At 47.2% G+C, this 16,915-nt stretch overlaps 1 protein-coding gene and 1 non-coding gene across 2 annotated transcripts; one reads left to right on the top strand and one right to left on the bottom strand.

Moving 5' to 3' along the window:
* Nucleotides 1-2,200: 2,200 nt before the first annotated feature.
* On the bottom strand, nt 2,201-14,816 carry FAM83A (family with sequence similarity 83 member A). The gene is made up of 5 exons (XM_052703988.1): nt 14,676-14,816; nt 12,933-13,541; nt 9,421-9,588; nt 8,074-8,198; nt 2,201-4,304 (listed from the first exon to the last, which is right to left on the bottom strand). The coding sequence occupies exons 2-5, from the start codon at nt 13,503-13,505 to the stop codon at nt 3,761-3,763; spliced, it is 1,410 nt and encodes a 469-aa protein (XP_052559948.1). The 5' UTR covers nt 13,506-13,541; nt 14,676-14,816; the 3' UTR covers nt 2,201-3,760.
* A 1,068-nt stretch (nt 14,817-15,884) lies between these two features.
* On the top strand, nt 15,885-15,957 carry TRNAM-CAU (transfer RNA methionine (anticodon CAU)). The gene has a single exon. It is a non-coding gene; the product is annotated as a tRNA-Met (tRNA).
* Nucleotides 15,958-16,915: the final 958 nt, after the last annotated feature.

Here is a 16,915-nt window from a genome sequence, read left to right as displayed (position 1 = left end):
TCGTTACGAAAGGTGATGCCTTGGCAAGTACACATGGCTAAGCATTAATTCATAACATATCACAGAATATTCATTTTAGTCATGCGTGTGTTTGCTAGGTGGAAATTGTTGTGTGTGTGCATGAGTTGAGCAGGCTGGGATGGCAGTGAAGCCCACCTGGGATGCACACACTGCTTTCACCAAGCAGCCTGCCCTTGTGTTTTCAGCAGTGACTGTCCTTAATGGATTATAAATTAATTACGATGTTGCCATCAACAATAGAATGCATTACAACAAAGGCACAGCAAACATAATGCCAAACATATCAGCGAAAGTAGTTGAGTTACTGGAACTGGGACTTCTCCCAGTTTCTTCTTAAACTTATGGTCATGAGCAGCCCCAAGGGACATAATCTGCTTTCCCACAGCTCCTAATCAAGTTCCATAGTTACAATGTTGGAACAAGCTTTTGTGGACCCGGGTTTGTGGAGATATTTCATGGGAACTCACCAGATGATTTGGCTCCACTGTTTAGAAGGTGGAAATGGCAGCGTGTGAAATGCTTGCCAGATGCTGTCATTTCATGACTGAGCTGTCTGAAACACACAGTGACGTGGCCAGCCCCATTTGGGGACTTTGGTGTGTGTGGCTGGTGAACGTGTGGCTGTCTCACACTGGCAGCACAGCAGTGAACTCCCCAGCACCTGGCAGGGCGGATGCAAGCAGCACTCCTTAAGAACAGGCACAGTTTTCTCAAATACAGCAAGAAAGCAAAAATGTTGTTTTTAACTACTGCAAAGAAAACAACATGAATGTTGCTCCGAATGCGTTGCATAGTTACTGCTCAAGTCAGCAGTGTTTATTGTGCTGGGCTCTGGAACATTCCTTGGTCTCATTGTGCTGGCTATCTCTCGCCTCTGCTACTTGCACTCATCCTTTTCTGGCCCACTCCTCACTTTCAGCATGCCATCTCCAACCCCAGCTTTCTGCTTCTAATCTCAGAGGGGCTTTGCACTTCCATCTTGTGTCTGAATGCCTCAGCATCACTTCAGTGCTCACATAACTCTACATCTGCCTGCAACAGCTTTCTTTGTGTTTTGGCTCTTACCGTATTAATCTTATTGGTATTAATACTTGCACTGGTACTCCACACTGAGTGGTTACATAGCAGATTTAGCATTGCCAACTCCAAGAATCTGTTAACTGTTGCCAGGGCTGGGCTTTGTCATTCTGATGATCTCTCATGATCCCTGCAGGCCCTGGGGCAGGACCCTCTAACCCCAGTTCTGATGCTCCTGGAAGGATCAGTGTGTGCAAGCACAGGCTCCTGAGATGTTGTGCTGTTGAGCATTTGAATCCTGCTGCCTGCTTCTGAGGTGAAGAAGGCATTACTGCTGGAACTTGCGAGGCTCACGCTGCTCTCAGCACGCGGTAGCGGTGTTTGTACCAGCCCTTCCCTTGCAGCAGGCTGATGAGGGATGTCAGCATCCAGCTCCAACCTTCCCAACAGGTACTTTCTGCAGCTGCCTGTAAGCACACGTTCCCTTCATCGCCGAGCGATCGAGCCTGTGGGAGCCTGCGGGCATTTCTGGCATAACTCCTCGCTGAAATGGGAAACTCTTGATTGTTTTCCATCAAAACTGAAATTCCGTTCACTTAACATTCGGGTTCAGCTGTCGTCTGAATTAACGCAAGCTGTATCCCTGGTCCAGAGCCGAAATTGGCTCTTAACTCACAACACTCCATCAGTGAGATTAGCATGTCCCTCACCTACTTCTCATTAGCCGCCCTCTCTGAGACTTCTGCAGGCAAATCGTGTGGGCACAGTGATGAGAAGGGCTCCAGTTTGGATTTCACGGGTCGTGACTGGAGGGAATGAAGGCTTCAGAGTGAGAGAGCAGTGAGCCCACAGCCTCCTCCATGCCACCCACAGCTGGGATGCAACAGGATCGAGGGACTGAACCAAACTCAGAAGAAAAATCACAGTTAGGCAGCGGGGACACACGCTTCATCCTGCTCCTGACAGTTTCAGAAGGAACAAAATGCAATTCCTTATCAGTTGTGCTCTGGCTGTATGGAAATGATTTTGGAAACAAAGATAGTAAGGTGCACAAGAGAAGATGAAGCAACAAAATGATTCTCAAAGGCATTTTAATGAAAGTCTTCTCCTTTATTTACCATGTTGCCTTGTCATTTTTAGACAACTCAATAGAATTCTCATAGGAATGAAAACTTCCCTTCTTCCCAAGGAATCAAAAAATGTTGTTATGTACAGACATTTACAATGATATGCAAGGGTTTAGTGTTATTTTGGTCTCCAAAATCTGACTCCAGAAATAAAAATGTTCACATGCCCATGTAGCATGCATTGTCTTTTACCTTTTACAATGTTCTGTAAATGCTACTGGTGTATTTTTAAGGCTGTAGCTCTTCCAAGGGTGAGAAACTCCTCACTTAAAATTTTGCTGCTGCGTGCAATTTTCATCAGCCACAGAAAAAAAATGCAATTTAATTCCTTAACCTTACTGAACAAGGGACAAGCCAGCGAGGTGCATCAGATGAGCAAATGTGTTTGGGTTTCTGGCTTTTGTTGGGGTCAGATGAAAGATAGAGGCAAGCAGATTAGAAAAACAACGAAGTGCCAATACACCAGTAAATTGTGTGTATCGAGTGACTCTGGGGCATGGATGGACATCCCTTATGTCCTTTATATTTCAAGAATTATCTCACTATTTGTTGCTTTGAGCTTACAGAGGCTTCCTTCACTCTCATGGGTTACCCGACCAAACGTTTCTCAGGTTTGCAGGCATTTTGGTTCAAGCTGCTGAACTCCTGTTATGCCCTTTTATTCAAGGCATTCCTTTACATCACCTTTATCTCCAACTCAATGTTCTGTCAAACAACCACTGAGAGCATTTCCAAGATCCGTGTACTTTTACATGAACTGGAACTCGGTACTGGAAAGATGTGTTGCTAGCAGGACTTTGCTTCCTTCCTTGGCTTCATTTTCCAGTCTGAATCTACACAGCTGCTCTGCAATGAGGAAAATTGCTCTGAGCTGGTGGGACTGGAGGTTTTGACAAAGCGTGCTGGAATGCACCCATGTTGCTAATGAGTGAAACTGAGCGTAGGACGGCTGCAGGATGTCCTCTGTGCCCTGAGCTGTTGGTCTCCGTCCAGTTCATGGCCTGCAGGCCTGTTCAAACAAACCCTGCAAACAGGCACCCTTGTTGCACACCTCAAGCAGACAGCATCATGGACAGCGCGAAGGTGGGAGCTGTGCTGTCCTGTCAGCCCCCAAAGGAATCCTGCATTGAGACCAAGCTGTGATGATGGAGTGAAGGTAGACTGCTGTGCTAGCAGCATGTCAGTCCGGCACGTAAATAGCAGCCTTCACCCTCCTGAATTGGCTCCTTACGCAACTGCTTGAAGTGCAGAGTAAGAAACTGACTCAGCCTGCTTTCATGTGCCTGGCCACACGAAAACCACCTCAATCTATTGATACACAAAAATGGTACCAAGGGCAGGTGCTTGGCAGTAGCAGTGTTGCACTGTGAGCAGCATCGTTAGGTTTGTTCTTAGTGGGACTGTACTGCAGCCAATGTTTACATGACAGCAGGTGGCTTTTTAATTAGGGAAACGAAGCATCCATAAGCACCAAAACATGAGACCTGAAATCATCCTTATTTTGTATTATGCAGAATTTCTGTGTTCATCAGTGTACAAGCGATTGCTAAACAGGTCCTCACTAGGTTTACTTGCAACTCAAAACGAGGTGGCGATTATGCAAACAGGTTGCCTTTATGGAGGCATCTCCAGGGTGAGTTTAAGCCTGTCCTGTTTGGTTCCTCTTGTCTAACTCTTACAGGTCGGTAAATGTTCATGTTGTTATAAAGAGCTGTGGGGCTGTCGGCCACGTAGTGCGGCTGGTAGAAGTTAGCCTGGATGGGCTGTGCTGGGGGGGGTGTGAATGAAACAAAGCTGTGGAAGGAATTAACTCGATGCAGAGGTGACGGGGGGGTGAAATTGCTGCTGAATATGAGAGTTCTTGGGGTTTGCTTGGTCTGACGGTTGCTTCCAGTTGAGAGGCTGCTCAAGGGGTCTGAAAGAGTGTTAGCACTTCCCTCGTCGCTGTCAGGCAGGCTGCGCGGCAGGGCCCAGCTCTGGCTGAAGAGGAAGGGCATGGTGCGTGGTGGAGACTTCGGTCCCCTCACTGGCTTGGACAGTGCATAGAGGTGGCGGAACTCCTCGTCAAACAGCTCCACAACTTGACCAGTGAACTTGGAGAGGAGGTTGCGGTGAACCTGGCCACATAACCATGTGAAGCTGGAAGGAGAGACATGGTAAGGGTTAGCCATTGGCAATGGGAGGTCCCCAGTGAGTTGGTACTGAGGCTCGTGGTCCAAACACAGGATGGAGCTGAATTTTAGGTCAGTTCACATCAGTGCTCTCTCTTTGGCTTTTGGGTCAAACCCTGTTATTGCAGCTGCCGCTAAAACCTCCAAGAAACTCTCTGTAAAGGTTTTATGGCCTCCTAAAGGGAGTGGTGGAAACCAGGACCTGTATCCATGTCAGCACATGTCAGATGCTTCGTGTTTGGCTGTCTGTTCCACAGCCTGGCTTTAGACCCCTATTTAGGAACCGCTCTTCCTCACGCAGTGCTTGAATTAAGGTCTTATCACGTCTTGTCTGCAGAAACATAAATTGTATCTTCCCTGCACAACAACATGCTCATTTGTAAATCTCACCCACTCAGAACTGACACGAGGAAAACTAATGAAGAACAACTGTTCTTTGTTTGCACTGTGCTGTGCCTTTGTTTGCACTGGTCAGGAGAAGCACACAGAAACCCAACCTTCCTGTGGCATCCTGCCCCCACAGCGCAAACCACCACACCTGCATTGACAAGTTTAACAAGTGCTCATTTCCTTCACTACAGGTAGAATGAAATGAAAAATATTTCCACAGCCTTTACAAAATTAGTAATAATAATAATAATAATAACAAACCACCTACTTTGCTGTAAAGGATAAACACTACAGCAGTTTTTATTCTGGGATCCAGAGACACGCCTCAGAACACTCCATGGCCTGTAAATGATTTTTCTTTTACACACTACCCTAATCCACTCGGCAAACATACATCTGTGCTCTTTTTCCAAACCACAAGCTCAGTCAATTGAGCTGTGCAGACTGCCTTGTGCCACAGCATCATCAATAAAACAAAATGTAATTACTCCCTGAGCTGAGCGGGGCTTGCGTTGTGCAGCAGAGGCTGTAGAGCAGCGCTGGGTTTGAACCCAGGGTTACTCAGTGTCAAAAAGAACCAAAAAAACGTGTCCCAGTTATTCCTGTGGGAATTTATTAGCTATGCTGGATTTGCAGAAGCATTACCAACAGCCAGATTTGGCTGTAGGTGTGTGCACTTCACATCCTGTTGTTGCAATGTCTTGACAAAACTCCTGTGAAACTCAGAAGGGCTGACGGCCTCAGCTGACACTTAGACACAGTTTGCATCTGCTGGTTTGGGGCATTCTTGAAGAGGGTTAGGTTTGGGACGTACACTGTTTCTATACTGTTAATTCAGGAGCAAGGGGGAGGGGTGAAGTAACCACAACTTAGGCAATTCGTAGAATCACAGAATGGTTTGGGTTGGAAGGGACCTTTAGGATCATGTAGTTTCAACCTCCCTTTAAACCACATTGCTCAAAACTCCATCCAGCCTGGCCTTGTGTGCTTCCAGGAAAGGGGCATCCACAATCTCACCGGGCAACCTGTTCCACCACCCTCACAGTAAAGAATTTCTTCTTACTATCTAGTCTAAATCTACTCTCTTCTGGTTTGAACCCATTTCCCCTTGTACTGTTGCTACCTGCCCTTATAAAAAGTCCCTCCCCAGATTTCCTGTAGGCCTCCTTCAGGTACTAGAAGGCCACTTTAAGGTTCCCCCAGAGCCTTCTCTTCTCCAGGCTGAGAAGCCCCATTCTCTAAGTCGTAACATACAGACTATACATTTTATGCCTGAACATGACAATGCACAGTAAGTTACTAAAATGTGGGTTCTACTCATCCACTTTAGGCAAATCATTCTAAACACCTAAAACCTTGAGAGTTGAGGTAAGCAGCCCAGCAGGCCAGCTTGCTGCTGTCTGGTAAGAGCTGCTGCACTAGTGTGGCATTGCCGTTATTCACAAAGAAGCATTCTGAATCTTTCCCTGTCCTCCATCAAACTGTTAAGAAGACTCCAAACAAGAAAAAACACAGTAAGTGCACCCGGTGAGACCTATGTGATGTTAGACAGCTGCATGTGGATGTGTGCTGCTTCCAGCTCTGGTGCTGAGGAAAGAGGGCCAGCTTATTCAGGAGCTTCTTCTTGGTTCTTGGCGGAACCAAACGTAACCCGCATGACTGAAGCAACAGATTTTTAATGTGCTTTTAAACACTGCTCTGGAGCAGGAGATCCCAATAGGTTCAGTGTGGTTCATTTTCCTCTGACTGCCAACTTCAGCCCCCCTTGCTGTCTTCAAGGCCAACACATTTTGTTCCCAGACCCTTTGGCTGCGAGCAAAGCAGCCCCGGTCCCTTGCAGAGCACTGGGCACCAAAGGACTATTTTATTCCCTCAGCCTGCTGTCAAAAAGTCATGCAGACTTTTTACAGTTCTGTGAGTTTTCATAGACTCATAGATCATAAGGATTCTATCCTTAGAGTTGGAAGAGAGCTCTGAAGGCCATCAAGTCCATCTCCCCTGCAATGAACAGGGATGCTACAGCTAGATCAGGTTGCCCAGGGCCTTATCCAGCTCCACTCTGAAGGTCTCCAGGGATGGGGCTTCAACCACATCACTGGGCAGCCTGTTCCAGAGTCTCACCACCCCCACTGTAAAAGATGATTTCCTTATATCTAACCTAAATCTACCCTCCCTGAGCTTGAAGCCATTTCCCCTTGTATTTGTAAAGGTATTTGCTTTGAGGTATTTTGTGTTAGTTTTGAGATCTACTCAAATTTCCTTTCCAACACTTCAGAAGAGTCTGTTTTACTCTCTTTTAAGATCCTTATTGTTTACACCTGCAGAGATTGGTGGGCAAGATGTGGTGATGATAAAACTTTCAGATGAATGAAGTGAGAGCCAGAAGCCTACAGCAATGCCATGTATTGATTGCCGTTTATAAGCTGTGTGAATCCACAAATTGAGCATGATGAAGTCAAATAGCATATGGATTTGTTCCTCACCATTATCTCTGCTTGCTTGCTGCATAGGAGATAATGGATAACGTAGGATAACTTTGACAAGGCTCTTGAATTTAGAAGATAATGCAACAGCAGAAAAGAATGAGAGGAGTGACTCTGCACTGCAGAGGACTTGAAGGGTTTTTCTTTTTTACTCTCTTTTTTTTTAATAGGATATAAAAGCCAAAAGGGTCCTTCTTGGCTAGAGAAAAGTTGTCTTGCTCACTCCCTTTTCTCCCACATATCTTCTATTCTCCACAAAACTCTGTTTTTGCACTTCTAAACAGATTTGATGAGAAATGAAAACAAAACTGAAGAACAATTAAGCTGTAGAGTCCGATAAATCAAACAGAAAGCCAACAACATGGTTTTGCTCACTCCTTGTCTGGCAGTTCGTTTGGAAAGTGAATGAAAGAATGGGCGCCTGCCTCTGGAGACAGCTGAGCTCCTACAGCCTTCGCTGTCCCCACGCGTTCACATTTACCTTTGTTCTTACAGTTACATAATCTTCCTGCTGGCACAGTTTATCAAAGCAATTAAGTTCCAAATCACAAACCTGGATTAAGGAAAACAATCTCATCCTTTTAATTAAATAATCACATATGTAATTTTTTCCCTTGTCTTTTTTGTATCTGAGTTTCTAGGATACACCTCAGTCATTTGTGATGCTTATCTACGTAGCCATGAGGCTTAGGAACTATTTATTTGATGCAAACTCAGAGTCTCATGAAATTCCCTGACCTGAGGATTGTGGACCTTAATGAAAGGCCCAGTTGAGATGCTACATCCTGTGCCTGAAATCATCAAAACAACTTGCAAAAAAGGAAAAAAACAAACAAAAAAACCAACTGCAGTGGTGCATCTCACCTGTAGGATCCAGAGAGAACGTATCTCCAGTCAGAGATAAGAAATTTTTCTTGTATTTGTCCTGAAAATTTCCTGCCTGATTTGGCACAGTATACCTCTCCAGTAACACTGCGGACTGAGATATTCTAGTAAAGAAAAAAGAATTATTTGAACAGAGTGAATTACATGTTTGTTTGTCTGAACTAAAAATCAGAAGGAAAAGGCCTCTTTTCCCTCTTGTCTTCAACACTTCACCTTCCCTCATTCCTGTTACAGTTTCATCATGGACTCCATTGTTATATTTAAAGGTTTGGGCGCGATGGAAGCCCAGACAAGTTTTCAGGGCTAATTTTTCAGTGGGCAAATAAACATACAGGAAAATTTGCACAAAGGAGCTGCAAGCTATGACAATATGGCTGCTCCCCCTAGTCGAAAGAGTACTAGAGATGTGTCTATAGCCAAGAATAATCCGTCACCTCTGCTGACATCTCAGCTCTAGATCTGATCCCTTTTGTTTTACACTGATCAATGGCACAACACAGCAGGGCAAAACCTTTCCTCTTCTAATCAGTACAGGCAACTGAATGGCTGGTGAAGCCCAGACAAGCCATCGATGTCGTATCAAATGTAAGTACGTGTGAATGGAGCTGAAGGTGTCTTTGGTATGGTATCATGGTATCAATTTGTAGAATCATTTCTATGGTTGGAAAGACCACTAAGAGCTCCTAGTCCAACCATCAGCCCACCTCCACTATGCCCACTAACCATGTCCCTCAGTGCCACATCTCCATGGTTCTTGAACACCTGGTTCAATGGTTAACTTTAAGGTCAATTTCCTCCAGCAGGGATGATGTTGGATTAAGCTAGCAGACAGCTAAATTTGAGGCATTACCCTTAAAGCAAAGTCTGAACAACATAATTTTATTACATTTCATGCAAACACCCAGGGAATTCAACTAAAACACTGAGGCTGAGGATCAAGAGCAGCAGTCAAGTGAGCCAGGCAATGCCAGCAGAACTCGGCCCTCACAGCCCAACTGAGAGCACCCAGTTCAGTCTTTCTGGCCACCCAGGATTTTCATAAGCAGGGTTATGTGTGCAGCTAGGGCTTCCCACTACCAATGGCTACCAGACCACCTTTGGGTCTAATGGATATCTAATGGGCATCCAGTCTAATGGACATATAATGGAAATGCCTTAGCTTCCTCAAAAAATGCATGGAAAAGTGTAGGCATTTTTAGAGAATAATAAGATTACAGTACCTCTGGAAATCTCCTCTGCTTTAATTACATGCTAGGGATGTTAGAAATGACCCTAGCTTAACTGTGCTTCTAACCCAAAGCCTAAAGAATTTCAGAGCCACAGTACCTTGAAGAGATCCTCAGCAATCTGCAGCTTGTCACACATCTCCGAGAAGAGATTTATATTGCCATGGTCCAGCAGCAGGTAGACAAATACCATGCGCTTGTTGGCTGCCTCCAGAAGGTCACAAAGGATCTCAGTGTCTGTGAATACATCCATCACGATAGCCAGCACCTAGGGGAAAAAGCAGAAGCATTAGTTGATGTCATGGTTGATTAGTTGAAGTCATGGCTGCCTGAAATGCATTGGGTATTTCATGGAATCACAGGATCATAGAATGGCCTGGGTTGAAAAGGACCACCATGGCCATCCAGTTTTAACCCCCTGCTGTGTGCAGGGTCACCAACCATCAGACCAGGCTGCCCAGAGCCACATCCAGCCTGGCCTTGGATGCCTCCAGGGATGGGGCATCCACAGCCTGCTTGGGCAACCTGTTCCAGTGCCTCACCACCCTCTGTGTGAAAAACTTCCTCCTAATACCTATCCCAAACTAAACCCTGTCTCAATTTAAGACCATTCCCCCTTGTCCTATCACTATTCACCCTCATAAACAGCCATTCCCCTTCCTGTTTATGTTCTCCCTTCAAGTATTAGAAGGCCACAGTGAGGTCTCCTGGAGCCTTCACTTTTTTTTTTTTTAACTCCAACAAATAAAAAATCTGAAACATATGTGTGGATATTTATTCTGTTTCTCCCATGCATCACTGAATCAGTGAGACACGTTGCTTCACTGTTTTATTGCTCATATAAATCCAACATAACACGCAATGTACGCACTTCAGTTACGTTCTTTTCATCACCAAACATAATGTGAACCAGCAAATTGTAGGTGAGATTTCAGCACTAGGAAGGATATTAAAACACTAATCAGAGAATAATAAGGATGTAGCTAAAATAAGAGACCTCAGCTCTTGCCAAGTGGCTTTCATAAGTCACATGCATTTAGCAAGTATTGAATGATGCTTTCCCTGTTACAACTTAGGTCTGGAGCAGCCCTGTTTTTAAATCCGCTCCCTGCAGTTGGTAGTGGGCTGACAGACTGCAACAGCTTCATGTTTATTTCTTTTTATATCCAACTTTCACAATGATTTATGAGCTAATTGTTTCAGTTTAAACATACATCCACATTTCCAAAGTCACAAACGGCAGGAGCATGTGTAAAAGCCTTGGAGCAGCACGGACTGCCCATTAAAGACCCTCCAGCTGCTTAAATTCACAGCCTCCAGGCAGTGCGTGGTTGAAGGAGCAATAAATGTGCTGTAAAACCAAGCTCATGCCACAGCCACTAGGCTCAGCACTGAGGTCTCACCATCCTCCCTGCTGTTGTCCACAGAAAGAGGTGTCTGCCAGGGCAGCTCAGTGCAGCCATACCCACCTTACCTCCAGGAGGTAACAGCTGGAGAGGGAACCCCTCACAGTTGCCCTCACAGGGCATCACGTTCAATAAAATGCAGCCCATGAAAACAATTTTTACAGATTTCTGCAGATCTGCACCACTAATTTCTTTCAACTTTGGCTCAATCTTACAGAAAGCTTATTCCCTTTCCACCCCCATATATAAATCCCACAAGACCAATTGCCAGATTATTTGGGTAGCAGTGAGGATCGCACAGCTTCATTCTGCTGCCGGAGCACAGTGCTTCAGAAAGGGCCCTGTCAGGGCCAGGTAATGGCCCAGTGCTGCCCAACACCTTATCCTCACACTTTGTTAGCACATTTTGGACCACACTTGCCTTTATACACAGCACAGAACTGCTGTCTCACACTCAGCCTCACCACAGCTCCAGACCACTCTCACATGCTGCTTCTTCACCGGTTGTTCTCAATTTATGTTACTGCACTTGGCTCTTCTCTCTTCCTGGCAATACTCCTCATTTCTTTTGCCTGAATTTCACTTTACAATTTGTGCCTCACAAGGATGTTAGGGTTACAGAGTCATACAATCATTAAGGATGGAAAAGACGTCAAAGATAAACTAGTCCAATCATTCATAATCCAACTGATTACAGACTCTATTAGGATTGTAGTACTCTCAGCTCTCCAGCCCTCCACAGTTTGATGTCATCCACAAACATATTCCTTATTCTATTTATGCTCTTAATGGATACCTTAAGTACTGTGGTATCCAGCATGTCCCCGTATCACACACTAACTATTCTCATCACTGAGAAAGTGTACTCAAAAAGCAGTTGCCAAATGTATACTGTCAGCAGCCCATTTGAACCATAGATGTATATTGCATTTCCCATTTTTTCCCCTAGAATTTTTCTCTTCTTGAGATAAGATGTTTTTCTCTGTTAATACCTTTAGCATTACTAGTGCCAGCTCCAACGGCTCTGACTCTAGAGGGCTCCACAGCTGTTCTGGAGAGCGGGACCCACAAACCTCCCTTTCCACCTGGGAATGTATGGTCTTGCCTATCTCCAGCCAGCAGAAATTTGAGACTGAAGTTTTTGGAAAAGAGTAATATTTTGTTTACTTAAAAGCTATGGTGTGTGATCACAATCGCTAAAAACAGAATTTTCAAGCAGTCAGCAAAGAGCACCATTTCTCTCGGAAAGCAGCTGTGTTCCCAGCTTTTGGGCAGGGCCTCTAGCTCCTCACCTAAGGCTGAGGATGTGGCCAGTACTTTGCCATACAGAAAGAAATGCAAGAAAATAATTCCTTGCATCCGATGTGGCCCAGTGCTGTGACCCTTACACCCCCCCTCGGGGATTTCATTGCTGCTCAGGAGGCCCTACATTTCCCTTCTAAAACAGCAGTCACAAAGAGTTTGTTTCTGACCATTCATCTGTGAGGCTGCCAATGGAACCTCAAGTTTACATGGGCAAAATCTCTTAACAGTGATAAGGAAAGATCTGAAATATTTTCCCCTGAAAACTGAGCTGAGCTGTCACAATACCGCCAGAACACACCACCAAAGGTTTTTGCCCCCTTCAGTTGTTTGTCCTCAGATTTTGCACTTGTGCACACTGTGACAGGCATCTCTCCATGTCCCCATAACTTGTCTGTATTAGACTTCCCCTGCACCTCTCCCACACTCTGAGTGAGGCTCTGAGGCTCTGTATGGAGCCTGTGTGACATTTTAGTGGCACTGACGAAGTACTGGGGATGAGATGCCTTCTGAGTAGGTCGTTCCCTGGGGGACATCTCCTGGCACACACATGCTCCCTTTTCAAGGAGCTCTGTCCCCCCACACCTCCCACCAATCCCTTACAACGACCACTGTTTATTCAGAGCTTGCTTCAGCTTAATTTTCATTCACGGTAGGACAGCGCTGTGCACGGCTCCTGCAGCCTGGCACTGAGGTGCTACAGGCCAGTCCTCCATCATGACCACAGCCAGGCGGATGCACTGAGGCAGTGACAGCGATGCAGTTGCTCAATAGTGGGCTTTTTCTAGAGCAAAACTACACGGTAGTGCACAAGACTGGCTCTAAACACACACCGCCTTTACCCAGTCTTTCTAAGGGCAGGAGGACAAACACATGCAGAGGAACACGAGCTTTCTCTCCATACCTGCGTGGTCTTGTTGATGTATCGGCGTATGATGTCTCTGATGTTGCTGTTCTTCTCTGTCTGGAAGTACACGGTGGCCGTGGACTTTTCCTTTAAATAGGGCTTGTCCGCTGTAATCCATGTGTGCAGGAGAGCGGGCTCACTGCTGTCAGAAATGGTGGGGAAGTACGTCCCTGAAGGCAGGGAGCCGCCATCGTTCTGCCTTTGCGCGGCTGCCCCATCCGTGGGGGATTCCTGCGCATAGTAGGACTCCCGGGCGTTCTCCTTGATGTACCGAGCTTCCACCGAGGAGAGGAAATCCACCTCTCCCTCTTTGCTTAAAGTCTGGAGATACGAGTCTGTCCCACCATCCAGGAAAGCGTCCGTGGCCAATCTGATGCTTTCGTTGTGGCTGAAATCTGCTTTTGTTGATTTCAGGGACTGGTTCTTGATGTCCTCCAGCCGCTTTTTTATCTTGCCCATGTGTCTGGGGTGGCTCATGGCTCTGTGTCTCAGCAGCCGATCTGCAGAGTAGGCACCATGCATATGCGTGGTGCAGGAGACGCAGTCGCCCGTCGTGTTGGGAGTCTGCATCCTGGCGTAAAATCACCTTGACCGAACGAATTAACTCTGAATAAAAATAAAGAGATCTTATTACCTCTGGCAAATTCACACTCCCTGATTCTGTCGGTACAATTATCTTCAAAAAACAACCCAAGCTTACTACTCAGGTGGTGGTGTTCTCCAGCAACACTCTGCTTCCAGATGGAACGCAAGCACAAAGCTGATTAGATTGCTTATCTGCGAGGCACCCACCTCACCCCAAGGGAATCCGAAGGATTCGCGTCCAATTACCAGGGCTGTTTGATTTGGCTGTATTTCCCTACTCGGAGCATCCTGTGAAATGCGAGCAAGGAAAGTATTCAAGCAAAAGCAGGTAGGCTCCCAAGTATCGTTGCACAATCTTCAAAACAGCTTGAGGCTTCTCTGTCCTCCCATAGCATTTGCTATGGAGCAAAAACTTTAACTGGGACAAAGACATCAGCTGCATCCATAGCTTCGGAACAGCAGAAGGGGCTACGGACTCCTGTCTGTACCTACATGCTGCCAGGCAGGCTTAAAAATAAACCTGAAATTCGTCACTGAGCCCCGTTCACAGTATGTTGCTATTACCATGGACGATTCACTCATTTATTTCTTTAAAGCTTTGTGACTATGCTGTCCTATTAAAAGAAAAACACCCCTTCCCAAACATCCTGAGCATTATGTGGAGGAAGGGTTGTGAGCTGGCCTCAAAGCATCAGAAATACAAACACTCATCATTTGATTGTGCACATTTAGCACTGTTTGTTTGGTTTCCTATTTTTTTTTTTTAAGGCTGCAGCTCTGGAGTCACGTTGTCACCGTGGCAGCCCGGCTGCTGTCATTAGCAGCACAGGGGTTCGCAGTGGGGTGAGAGGCAGCGCCTCTGGGAGCCAGGCGGACTGGTATGACTGCGCGGGGCGAGGCGAGGCAGGGTGTGCAGGCACCGTGCCCCAGGTGTTCCATAAATACTTGCGTGCATGCTTTTACGCAGAGGCACGTGTGACACACTTTTATCACACAGGTTGGGTTCGCCATCGCTCTGCTCCACGCTGCTTCAAGGCGCTGTGGCTCTGGAGGGGGCCATAGGCAGAGCAGGGTGGAGCAGACGTTGCCTGGCCTCATACAGGGGAAGGGCTGCTCAGGGCACCTCTGAGCTGGAAGGAGTGCTGTCCCTCTTACCAGCAGCTCTGGAGCACAGGTGTCCTCAGGGCTCGTCAGAGGCCTGTTTTTCCAGGGTAGCTTCCCAGATTCTGTCTGTGTCCCCACAGTCTATTTTCAGATGCCTTATGGAAAAAAAAAAAAAAAAAGAAAAGAAAAGAAAATAATTATATGCCAGCACAACACAAGCATCCATATAAAAACAGAGAGGAGCGTGAAGTGGTTCCTATTTCACGCGTAGATCTCTGGGGGAAGGTACACCCACCTTGGGTCGGAGAGGTGGTGTGCGGGCAGTGCAGCTTGCAATGTGACTTTAGGAAATGTCCCCTGCCCTCCCCCCACCCCGACATCCGCCCACAGCTGTCAGACGCAGCAAAAAGTCATTAATTATCTAGTGACCTGCTCTGCGCAATTATGTTGAAAAGGATGCCGCCTAATTAATGTGACGTGAGAGATCGCGCCCTGTCAACACCAATCAGGTCCTCCCCGGGCCCTGCAGGGACATCACTGCCCTGCCTGCCGTCCAGCCCCGGCTGTGCCAGCACTGCCACCTTGGCTCTCACAATCAGCATAGGGTCCAATACGGTCACCAAAGGGTCCCTCATGGCCATCCCGATGTCCTGAGGTCCTTGCATGCCCACCTCAAGGCCCACACCGTCACCACATGGGGTCCCTCCTGGTCACTTTGGGGACCACACAGCCAAACCAGTGTCCCCACAGTTACCCTGGAGAAGACCCCATTGTCAGGCTGGGGCCCCATAAGGTCACCTCACGGCCACCTTGAGGCCCTACACTGTCACACTGACAACATGCACAGCCACCACAGGGTCTCACACTGTGACCTTGGGGCCCCACGCTGCCACACCGATGACACCCGTGGCCACCACAGGCTCCCACGCTGTCACCTCGGTGCCCCACAGGGTCACCACGAAGAGCCATGTTGTCTCCACAGCCCTACACACTGTCACGGTGGGGTCCCGTATGGTCACCACAGGGTCCTACATGGCCACTGTGAGGCCCCACACAGACGCCATACTGCACTGCGGCACAGAGCCCGTCCCAGCAGCCGCGGGAAGGGCCGAGCTGTTTCTCCAGCCCTCTTTTTCCCGTACTGCAGGCAGAAGAGGCCACCGTGCCCTTGGCGACCGGGAGAAAGAACACCAAGATTCACCCCAGCATTGCAGGGCCAGGCCAAGCTGGACAGTCAGCAGGGGAAAAACGCTTTCAGCCGCCTCGTTAGCGCAGTAGGTAGCGCGTCAGTCTCATAATCTGAAGGTCGTGAGTTCGATCCTCACACGGGGCAAAGGCGGGGAATGCTTTTTCTTTCAGTTTCCGGTTCCGACCGCGCTGTTGCCAGCGGCGAGGTGTGCGGGGGTCGCGCCGCGGCTCGTGAACGTCCTTTGGCTGGCGTTACTTTTTCAGAACCCAAGCTTTTCTCAGCATTTGGGAGCAGAGAAAGTAGAGGTCAGCGCTGGGAGCTCAGAGGTTGTGCAGTCTGACCAGAGGAGCAGCAGGCATCGCCAGCTGCACCCCTGCAAACCTATCTTACACACAGCGCTAACATCTTTACAAACCATAAGCGTGTGCACATGGCTGCCAGCCAAAAATGTATTATTTAAATATAGAAATAATCACGTGCAAATCCCAAGATTTCTAAGTGTGGAGGCCAACAGCTGCCTCTGTGCACTTAGGTGTTGGTGATGCGATGGGGAAGGGGCTGCTGCTCTCTGCTTCGCGTGCTGCCCTGCCCTGCAGCATCAATGATCATCCTTTTCATTCAGCTTTACCAGTGTGTGCATTACTCATTACAGAATGACAGAATGTCCTGAGTTGGAAGGGACTCATAAGGATCACTGAGTTCAACTCCTGGCTGCTAATATATATATATGTGCTATATATTATATATATTATATATATATAATATATATATATGTGCTGTTATATATATATAGCACATCTCCAGCAGCTCAGGTTGTACAGCCTCCCTGTACCCTGCTTTTAGCACTGTAATGGTGGTTTGCTTCTTCACGCAGAATGGCCAGAGCTGGAAGGGACCTCGAGGATGATGAATCTCCAACCCCCTGCCACATGCAGGGCCACCAACCACCCCATTTAATACCAGACCAGGCTGCCCAGGGCCCCATCCAGTCTGGCCTTGAACACCTCCAGGGACGGGGCATCCACAACTCTCTGGGCAGCCTGTTCCAGCAAGTTCCTGTTCTTCAAGTCGGGGCTTTGACTGGAACAAATAAAGCATACAA

This window comes from Tympanuchus pallidicinctus, unplaced genomic scaffold (genome assembly GCF_026119805.1).
Source record: "Tympanuchus pallidicinctus isolate F22 unplaced genomic scaffold, pur_lepc_1.0 scaffold5, whole genome shotgun sequence".
NCBI lineage: Eukaryota > Metazoa > Chordata > Aves > Galliformes > Phasianidae > Tympanuchus > Tympanuchus pallidicinctus.
This window is presented reverse-complemented; position numbering and strand designations above follow the sequence as displayed.

Coding starts and splice junctions, on each gene's coding strand:
- FAM83A (XM_052703988.1), bottom strand. CDS start 13,505: ATGCAGACTCCCAACACGACGGGCGACTGCGTCTCCTGCACCACGCAT. Junction 9,589..12,932: donor ACATCAACAAGACCACGCAG/GTATGGAGAGAA, acceptor TTTTTCCCCTAG/GTGCTGGCTATCGTGATGGA. Junction 8,199..9,420: donor TTGCTGAGGATCTCTTCAAG/GTACTGTGGCTC, acceptor TTTCTTTACTAG/AATATCTCAGTCCGCAGTGT.